Source organism: Mugil cephalus, chromosome 4 (genome assembly GCF_022458985.1).
Source record: "Mugil cephalus isolate CIBA_MC_2020 chromosome 4, CIBA_Mcephalus_1.1, whole genome shotgun sequence".
Classification (NCBI taxonomy): Eukaryota; Metazoa; Chordata; class Actinopteri; order Mugiliformes; family Mugilidae; genus Mugil; species Mugil cephalus.
Window position 1 is genome coordinate 27,165,254 of NC_061773.1, and position 11,077 is coordinate 27,176,330.

Genomic DNA, 11,077 nt, shown 5'->3' on the forward strand with positions numbered 1-11,077 from the left:
CCTCCACATGACTAAATGCATTGAAATGCAGCCATGTGATTAGTTGATTAGCTACTTGTATTAACAAGCAATTGAACAGGTGTACCTAATAAAGTGGCAACTGAGTGCAGGTCTCCCATGTTGACTCGAAAACTCTCATCAGAGAACGGTGTCTGGAAACACATTGTTGTCAGTAGGGGGGGGGGGTCATTGGGGTTGAGGGGAGGGGTCTCTGAGGATCATCCTACAGAACTTTTTAGTCATACAGTATCACATGAAGTTCAAAAATAGGCCTTGCTTCAGCTGGAGTCCCTTTCCCTGACCTTTTTCTTTTCAGAGGTATTTTCCATTGCCTCAGGTGTATTCACAGTAATGTGTGACTGGAATGAATCAGCATGAGCAGAACACACACACACACACACACACACACACACACACACACACAGACACACACAACGCTGCCCTTGAACAGATTTTCTTCTGTCAGTGAAAGAAATATCCAGTGACTGTATTTTCAGCTTTTTTCAGCTTCATTTTATTAAATTTGTCCATGTCACAGCAAAAACAAAATCAATTAAAAAAAAAAATCATGTTTACAAAGGAAATATTGTTCCCTCATCACTATCAACCAGTCCAAAGTTGAACTATAAAAGTTGCGTGACACAATAATACCAGAAGCATTTAAATCACTGCCTCCTACAATAAAACAGCAGTAAGTTAACAGGGTTAGTGAAGGCGAGGAAGGCTGAGTTTGAAAAGTGATCCGACAGAAAAATAGATTTTTGATTTTTTAATGTGGGTGGGATAAAACTTTTACTCTAATGAGTGATTTGAGACGTATGCTTTTATTTTTGTTTTTTAGCCCTGATGACCACTGAAACTCAGCATCAACATTTATTTAATTTGTTTCTGACAAAGGCCGACGTATCTACAAAATATGGGAACTTTATAAAAACAACCTTTAAAGCAAATATTGCTACTTTTCCTTTCTTTCCTTTTCTTTTCTCTGTCCGTGTCGTGGTCCAGTTGAGGGTAATCTACAAGATTCACTGGAAGGAGAAACAAGTAGAGACAAGAACTAAAGAGCAACACTAACAGCAAAGGCAGCATATCTCTGCAGAATAATACACCAAACAGTTCCTGGCTGCGCAGGAGAGACGATTTCCAGAGGCACATTTCAGGACGGGTTTTACTCTTAAAATAAAAAAAATAATAAAATCCAGAAACCAAATGTAGAGTTTCCGAGGGGTCACGCTCTGAGGGACGTTGTGACTGGAATAGGCAGTCGTTTGCAATATTTTCTAAGTGTTAAAACCCTGATTCAAACTCCGTGGACACTTGATGAAGATGCAAGAAACCAAATGGGGTATTTAATCCGAACAGGAGGAAACGTTCCGGCTGAATGAAACACCTCCGTCGTTAAGATAAACTGCAGAAAAGTGCTTTGGCATTGAAATGATCTGACGTTTTCACTTAAATTCATTCATAAAATATTGTTACGATGTTGCATTCAGCCATAGCTCATGAAAGGCCCTCAACACCAGACGTCTGCAAACAGCCCCGTGATAAGTCAGAATCATTTTAAGGGTCAGATCAGATAAGCTGCAGGTGACGTAATTACATGAGAGCACGAGAGCATCCCCCCTCTTCCTCAAACCGGTCTCAGCAGAGTAGAGTACATCTGTATATCGGTAGGAATGTTGTGCGACTGCTGTGTTCTCACAAGTCAAAACACAACTGGACGTGAATGCAGACATCTAACGTATTCAACGGTTAACTACATACGTGACTATGCAGCTGCCGCCTCGATACCAGAAATAAACCGTGAGCTCCCCAGGCTGTGCAGACGACATGGCTCTAGTTCATGACAGTGCACTTCAGTATAGCAGGAAGTTATAAAAAAAAAGACACAATCTAAGGCTGGATATAGATTCTCTGAAGCGTTCAGAGCTTTACGACCCACATAAAAAAAAAAAACAAAAAAAAAACAGAGGCATCAGTCATTCAAAGTTATAAAAATATACTGATAATATTTCCTCGCTGAAAGCAACACAACATCCTTGATTAGATCGTGGGCGGTGCCTTTACGTCAGAGGCAGGTACAGAGTTCAGGTTAAAAAAAAAAAAAAAAATGAAAAAGTGCTTCACAATCTAATGTCTCGAGCGTCCTCCCTCAAAGGCGTGATGCTCCATGTGAGCTGAAACAGACGAAAGACATTCATGGTGATTATGAAAGTAAAACACACACAACCTCAGGTTTGAACATTAAAGGAACACCCATTCATTTACATCCTGGGAAATATATTTAATTAGCTATAATCGCCAATATTTATTGTTCTTAAAAACAAGAGGAAAATAAATGAAATGTTAAAACTGTGCAAATTTAACCCTTATGTATTGTTGTTGGCAAGACAGTCATGGGAGGTTTCTTTGGTTCTTTTTCCTCATAACTTCCACTGTATTTGCAGCAAATGGAATGTTTTCTGGTGAGGACCCGTAATTTTACATAATTCTACAAAACTTTCTTTCTTTGCTGTGAAAATATCAGATATATATATTGGTTCACTGTTAACTAAAAACAAAAAGCATCTATAATAAATACTGTAATCAACAATTGCCAGATTTGAGCCCCTCTGAACAGGGGAAGTCACCAGCGTTGTAAAATGCTTGGTTATTCGGTAAGTTCAGTTAGAATGAGAGTCAATGGGGCAAAAACAGCACGAGAGGAAGTTTTAATGAAAATCCGATGTCACTCATCATTTTGTGTGTATCAGTCCCCATATCTTTTTTTAATTTGCATTTAAAGGGTTATAATTTTTGATTATTTGTTTTTAATATTTCATAGTTTTGATTAGTACTGAGGTTAAGCAAAAAAAAAAAATCTATTTACCTGATGTATTTTTACAGCAGTGAGTTAGTGGCTGTTTCCAGCCACGAACGTTATGAAAGGAAGTTTTTTTTTTTTCTAACGGCACATAAGCTTGAATTTCCCCTTCTCTGTTTCAAATCTTGACTCAACAGCCTCAACCAGTTCTACAGATAACAAATCTCAATAATTGAACCCTCGTCTGTTTCCCTCTCTTTGATTTCTCCACATGCACAGTATCACCGCCTTTTCTTTTCTCTTTACTGTCTTTTCATGAGCCTCTAACTCTCTCTCATCTGGACGATTTCCTCAGCCACTTGATTAGGCTTTGACTTTATTTGTAATTCAAATTTACATCTCAATGAAAATACTGACAGAAACAAAACAACTGAAAAAATGTACATGTAAAAACTTTTGTATAAAAGACAAATATATTGCACAGTGTAATTATTGGGTAATATTACACATTAATGCAGCAGAGAGGTATTTAGTGGAGCAGCCCTGTCTGAGTAATGAGGGGGGAAATATTAAAATGAGAAAGCTGAGAATAAATAAAGCACCTCATCAGGTTTTAAATCATAATGTCCTGTTTTTGTTGTAGATCCAGGTCCCCTTCACCTGTTAGTGACCTGTGCTCTAGATCAAACTGTTTGGGGTCATGGACTCCTGCATATTTCTGAAAAATTATTTATTTGTTTAATTTCCAACCTGAACATGCAGGTTAATGAGTTTCCCACAACACCTTCCTGCCTGCAGACGTTTCACAATAAGAGCATCATTAAGAAATGAATGGTGTATCTCCACTGGAACAGTAAGGGCCTCAAAATGTGAAACGGATGCAGATCGTGTTAAGTTTGTATTAAAAGGTGTTGTGCAGTTAATAACAACGCAGCCAGGAGCAAGATCTCTTAATAAAATACAATAAATTACACTTGTGAAAAAGAAAAAAATCATGTTGCTCTCTGTAGTTTAGGTAGATAAAGGTGTCAGTCACATTTGAGTAAAATAATCCTATTTCTAAGTATATTTTTTTTCACAGACCCCTTGCAATTACACCACATACCACTAGAGGTCTGCGGACCCCCTACTGAATTCACTGCTCTGGATACTAGTTTTGGATTAGGGATATCCTGATTTATTTTTAAGTAAAAAAGTATTTCAACTCAAAAATATTAAACTAGCAGGAACAAGACTTGTGAAATATTTGTCTTTTTCTGAAAGGTCAAACCCAGATAAGCCTACAGGCAGAGAGTGTTATCTTTAAATCATCCTCCTCTGCCTTCCTACAAATATGCATTGTTGATTATTTTTCTCACATCACAGTGTGTCGCCTACTACCACTGGAAAGCTTCAGCATAAACACAGAGAAAAGGATGTTTATACTTACACTTATAAAAAACAGCTTTAAAAGATATGTACGGGAGCAGCTCATAGATTTTCCCCAAGATATTTGCCTCATTAGCATGTGAGGCATCACTATTCCACACTTGTACGACATCTTCCCGATCTCGAACGCTAACGCTGACGCCGACGACCTCGTCGTCTGGGAAACAAACAAAAAAACACACAACAGCGACACCGGCGTTAACGGTGAACCGTTCCCATGGAGACAATCGCTTATTTGAGCCAAATTAAAACTGTACCTGAGGCACAGTAATCTGCAAACTGCTCCCCGATGGTTGCGAGTAACAATTCTTTCCAAACTGCAGACTGAAACAAAGAGACGCTGATTAGGAGAAGCTTGACGTGGACAGAGAAGAAGAAGCAGGGGAGCGGAGGACGGCACATACACTGCTTTCTTTAGGTATTTTCATCTTCCATACTCCTCCTTTGGCGTTACTCTCTTCTTCCCTGTTGGAGAAAATTAGATTAAAAAAAATATATGTAGCGCAATTTAAGCAGAGGAATCAGATTTAAATGACACGTAAGGTTATGTATGTATGGTACAGTACACACCAATAAAGCATAACATTATGACCACCTTCCTAACATGTGTAAGTCTCCAAAACAGCTCATCAGAGAATGGATATTGGCTTTTTCAGGGCGAGTGGAGTTCTTCCTAAAGCGTTTGTGTGTGTGTGTGTGTCAGACTGAATCCTGCTGCCATCAAGGAGTGTTATTGCTATGGGGTGGGGGGTCTGGTCTAGGCTACATGTCAAAGTAACATCCACATGAATGAAAACCAGGTCAAAACGTTTCTTAACAGAACACTGAACTGACACAAGATGGTGAATTTATTTACTTGTTCTGCCCGTGGTCATAATGTTGTGGCGGATTGGTGTATGTAGAACGCTGGCCGACACACATCACTGTCAGAGTTTAATCAGCCAGGCTCTTTAACAATGTAAAACCTTTTTATGACATGAGCTCCTGCTTTAATTCGAGCCAGTGATAAGGAACATAAACAGAGTAAACACAACAACAACAACACAACAACGACAACAACAACAGACTCACCACAGCGGCCTCCGCTCTCCGCGCATTAAGTGATAGCTACACCTCAAAGGTAAGGCCGTGACGGGAGGGATGTTGTTATAGACGCTCCAGAACGTCTGAAAAACACCAATAAATAATCATCTTCGTTACTTCATCCAAGCTTAACTTGACATTTCTGCAACATCACTTCTTGTTTTTATTTGTGCCTTTTACAAACTGGATTAGTTTTAACTCTAGTCATCTTTAATAACTGCAGAGATTATCTCTGATCTTTATCTTCGTTCACCAACTTTATTTCAGCTCCCGTGATAAAACTAATCCAGTGTGAATCTGCCTCCGTGTGATTTTATTTGATTTGTGGATATTTTCTGCCTCTTCTGTCACTTAACAATGATGAAGGATGTTCTATAAATCAAAGTCTGGACCAGCAGGTCGGAGGAAATGTCAGAACACGAGGAGATGGATGATGAGGTTTATTTAGTGAAGCATTAATGTGTTCATCTCATCAGTGAAAGTGGAGATTCTCCACCAGGATCGATACAGTCTCATCACATCATGTTTGATTTTTAATTATAGATATTTTATTATTAATCTGAATTTCCAAAGTAACTAAAGCTTTAAAAAAAAAACTGTAAAACTATAAAATGTCTGTGACATGAAGTTAAGTGGAACTTACTTTTAAACTCGGATTAATAATAAATCTACTGTTTAAAAATGAAACATGATGTGATGAGACTTTAGTTTAGTTCTTTTCTCAGAGACGTGATGTCCTGCATGAATCTAGAGAAGATCAAATATATAATTCAGAGTTCAGAGAATAAATTCTACAAAGTATAGCGCCTCCTTCTTAGTATTTTATGAGAAGCCCACAACAATAATCTCTGAGTAATGTTTATTCTACTTTATTTGTTGATTTTATTTAACTGTCTTTGTTAATTTACACTGATGTTTAAATGTTCTAAGGATGGTGGTTAATCGTTTGTTTGTCCATGTTTAGGTAGAAGTACATGTTATTCAGAAAAAAATATCTCCCTGTAGAATCACTGTCTCATTCATGTTTTCTCATCAATAAAAACCTTTGAAATACAAACATCTGTCTGGACTTTGATTTATTAGAACATCCTTCATCATTATTAGGAGACAAGAGACAAAAAAAAGCTGTGAAATAAATAAAACTCTTGTAGATTTGCACTAAACTGGTTTTATAACAGGACCTCTGTGTTAAATCGAGGTCCTAAAATGATAAATAGGTGCAATTTTTACTTCACAAATTATGGATTCACAGCATCAAGTTAAACTATTGGCTTTTATGTGTAGGTGTTTTTCAACATATGTTTTAAATAAATTATTTATGAAAAATAAGTGAATTTTCCTCATTGAGTCATGATCTATGAGGTAAAAGACGCTGCTGCAATAAATACTGATTGAAATGGTTAATCATTTTTGGACTGGTTATTAATTGTTTGTTTGTTTGTTTTAAAAATCTTTTTTCTCTGGCTTTTAATTGAATTTAATTTATTTTTATCATTGTGTGTGTGTTTACATACATGTGTGGTCTCTTGTGTCTCTTGTTTTTTTGTCTTTAGATAAAGCACTTTGGGCTGAATCTTTGGTATGAAACGTGCTCTATAAATAAAGTTTGACTGATAATTTATTTGATTTAAACACAGCTGTGCCTGTTGTATTGTGTTCATATTTATATTAAAAGATCTGATGATTTATGCAGAGATGAAGCTTGTGTTTTTATGTCTTGGTGATGGTGGAACAAACACAAGCTAAAAGCCCCCCTCCCTTATAAAAATGACAGTGATTTGTGCAATAAAAGCCTCCACTGCATCATATCTGAAACTTCACAGTAACAATAAACAGTAGCTAGAAGCCTCCACTAGTAAAGTCTGATGTCACACGTTGTCAGTAAACTTTGTACAACACGATCATGTTTCAGGAAAAAAAAAAAAAAAAGTTTCCAGTCGCGTCTCCTTTAGCTTTAACTGGCAACAAAGCGTTTATTCCCCTCACAACACGGACGCTCACCTCGAGCCGACCTGACTTTTAGCCGAGTCACGAGATGACGAAGCTGTTTGAGTCAAATCTCACCTGAACTGTTTGCACCGTGTAGATCTTCTTCAGGTTGGATTCACATTCTGCTGCTGTCGTGCCCGGTAACGACCTTAGAGAAGAAGAACGAAGAACGTGTTACAGTAAAAACTAGACGATGCATGATTCAATTCATTTACTGAACTGAATACGGCCCCATGGTGCACATGTAAGTGATCGAGGAAAATAAAGACAAGACAAGAAAAGCTAGTGGCAACTCGATGGAAGCAACAGCAGCGACTCAACATGGCACAACGGTATTTATCATTAATGGAGAGTTTGTATTTGGAAATACATGGAGGTGGAAACATGTCAGAGGAAATGAGAGAAAAAATAAAAAATTTGGTCTAATCTGTTGGTTGAGTGGTAATTCTGTAGTTACATAACATGGAAGGCTTTGGGTTTAGGTCATAGGTTTATAACGGGGGGTTCGTGACCCCAGTCTAAGCTTCTTTTTAGGCAGTTAAACAGCTGTATTGTTGTCCTGTCCTTTGTTCTCCACCTATTGTTGTTGTCATCATGCACCGTTTTATTATTACCATTTGATTCAGATTACCAACCCAACCTTACTTTCATATAAACTTCACTTCATCAGTGTTTATTACAACGTGAAAGTCTAAAATAATAATAATAATAAATTAGCTCATGGGAGAGAAGGAAACAATGACTCTGCAACTGAGGAAGAACTCCTTTAAGAGAGAATGCACCAATCAGCCACAACATTATGACCACTGACAGGAGAAGTAAATAACATTTAAATCATGTGAAAATTTAATGTTCTGCTGGGAAACTTTTGGACCTGGTTTTCATTCATGTGGATGTTACTTAGACATGCAGCACCCACCTAGACCAGACTTTTACTTTTTCAAACCCACTTCTGTGCCTGAACCTGTATTTTTTGTGCAATTTTCTGCATGATTTTTCTGTTTTCCTACAGTTATTGTTCCCTTTCCAGTGCTCCATTAGTTTGACGGACACCAGTAGCACTTCAGCCATTTTCCTTTTGTTCTGCATGGAAACTTTTGGACCTGGCATTCATCCATGTAGCCCCCACCTAGACCAGACCAGACCGGACCCCCCCACCCCCATAGCAATGACACCTTTTGATGGGGATGCACAACAATGCTTTAGGAGCAACACAAGGTGTTGACCTGGCCTCAAAATTCACTAGATCTTACACTGATCAGGTACAATATTAGGCTTCATTAATGCTTTATTGGTGTATACTGTACCGTACATAAATCACCATCCTGGATAAATACTTTAAGGACCTGTGTGAAAATCTGAAGATGTGTTGAATCTTCTGAATGACACAAAAACCTTTAAGCCGCTTATAAATCTGGTTCCACTGTTTACACTGGACTGTACTGCACAACGTAGACTTACACAATATTAAGGTGGTCACAGTGTTATGCCTGATATATTGTATATTGTGTTGGCCAAACATGGCAACAGTGTATTTACCTAAACTACTTTTTAAGAATAAATAAATAAATAAATAAATAAGTAAATAAATCAACCCTCCTCTCTGCTGTAACATGAGCTGATCTAGACATTAAATAACTGTTCGACGTAACTGATACACTTGATACTAGTGATATTAAACAGAAACACATTCTGTTCCCGGAGGCCTTCGGAAAAGCCTTGAATGATATTTTCTTTTCTTTTTTTTTTCTCCTCTATCCTCTGCGGCCTCCGGAGCTCCGGGACCAGGCGTCAGGAGCTGGGAGGCTTTTACCTGTCCAGCCAGAAGGTCCAGGGCGAGTGCAGGGGCAGCGTCGTGCTTTCGTCTCCTTGCTGTTTCTTTGTGATGTTCTCCAACTCTTTCTCGTCGATGTCAATGCTGTTTTCAGGGGAAAGTGTCTGGCCGCTCAGGGCGCCTCTGTCCGGTTGCACGTCCGTCCTGCCCGCGGGTAGCGCCATATCTGCAGTGCAACGAGGAGGAGAAGAAGAAGGAGGAGGAGAAGAGAAAGAAGGAGAAGAAGAAGAAGCTATGACCCCGTGCGTCTCCCGTGTAGATCTCGTCCTCTTGATAAAAACACCCGGTTTGCCTTTTTTCTCCAGATGCACAGACGCAGACTCGGAGTCGCTTCCGCTTTTCCGCCCACCGACCGCTGACGTCTGTGCGTCATCATCAGGCAGGAACGACGCGGTTGGTCCACCGCTCCACAGATCAGAGAAAAGAAGCGAGGGCTCACTCTGACTGATTTATCGGGGCCATCTAAAAGCAAACTAAAAACTTTACAGAAATAATAAAACAATGCAACTATGTCTGAGCAGACTAAATACACAGATACATGCATAACATTATGACCACCTTCCTAATGTTGTGTATGTCTGCCTTGTGGATCGAAAATCGGCCTTCTGAGGGTGAACAATGATGTCCTGGCCACACATCGTTGTTAGTGGAGGCCTCGATGCAGGGTTAGGTTGGGATGTAGTGAATTTGGACGCCAGGTCAACACCTTGAGTTGTTCCGAAAGCATTTTTGTGTGTGTGTGTGTCTGTGTCAGGCTGCGTCTTGCTGGGTCAAAGAGTGTAATTGCCAGTGGCATCTTTGCATCAGTGGCCGATGAGGCACGGTCTCATCAGGGGGTGGCTTTTTAAAGTTTCCTGTGTCAAAAATGTTGTTGTGCATAAGTAATAAACTTTGTCCCCAATGAAATGTCTGTGGACACTTTTTGTAGTGTAGTTGTGTGTGAATGATGATGCTGTGTCTCTGTTTCCACTCAGTGGCAGTGTTGTAGGCTGAAGTTCAGGGCTAGCTTGTAATGCTAACATAGCATAATTATTATTTTTTTCATTTTTTACTTCCCCAATATATGATATAGATTAGGGGTTAGGTGCTTGCTCAGGGCATGGACAAGGCAGGACAGGGACAGGGCGGGAGGCGAACCTGTGACCCTTCAAACTCCAAGCTGTGGTTCTCACCACTGCACTGGATGGAGTTGACTAGTGTGAGATTCAGGACTTTGCCACTTTAGCAGAAGTTGGAGTTAAAAGGTTTGGGACCACATAGACCGGAGGATTTAATAATTTCTCAAGAGACAAAATTATGTCATTCAACCAGGAGAGGAGGAAAGTTTAGTTAACCAGAGCTGTCAGTAAGGAGCTTGGTAAGTAATTTATTTTTAATCTAAATGGAATTGATAATGTTGTTTACATATTGGTTGTGTAATGTGTGTGGGGGAGGGGGTCAGAGCTGTTTGTCTGTGATTTATTATGTGTGGTGACTTTGTGTATTGATTGCTGTGTATTGGATGTGCGCCATTCACGCCATGAGCTGTGCATTGTGTTTTTACTGTGGTCACATTACAGATCTAGTGATCTAGTGATCACATATTTGATCTAGTGAGATCTTGGTCACTGCCATCCAGTGCTGTTGATATGATAGTATATGTTGTCGGATTGGCATTGTTTGTGTGATGGCATTATACCTGTAATTTTGCCATCATCTGTTTGTGTTGTGGTCACCTCTCTCACTTGCTACTGTGTTTTTGTTGTGAGGGTATTGATAATGTTATTACTGGATTGCATTATAAGATTTTCCTGCATGGCCCCACCAGAATTTCCAGTTTACTTTACAGAAATGGCAAATACAAACGGTGTCATCATTACATGGTTCGTCCACCAGAGGACACTGAACATGCTCACTAAAAATGATGGTCACCGTTGTGTAAAAGCCAACACCTTTGTGAA

The 11,077-nt window shown here is 39.1% G+C and overlaps 1 protein-coding gene across 1 annotated transcript; it reads right to left on the reverse strand.

The window, feature by feature from the left end:
- Nucleotides 1-2,048: 2,048 nt before the first annotated feature.
- On the reverse strand, nucleotides 2,049-9,646 carry LOC125007353 (eukaryotic translation initiation factor 4E type 3-like). The gene is made up of 7 exons (XM_047584109.1): nucleotides 9,117-9,646; nucleotides 7,379-7,451; nucleotides 5,303-5,397; nucleotides 4,636-4,696; nucleotides 4,489-4,555; nucleotides 4,233-4,388; nucleotides 2,049-2,177 (listed from the first exon to the last, which is right to left on the reverse strand). Exons 1-7 carry the CDS (start codon nucleotides 9,299-9,301, stop codon nucleotides 2,131-2,133), a joined length of 684 nt encoding a protein of 227 aa, XP_047440065.1. The 5' UTR covers nucleotides 9,302-9,646; the 3' UTR covers nucleotides 2,049-2,130.
- Between the last annotated feature and the right edge of the window lie 1,431 nt (nucleotides 9,647-11,077).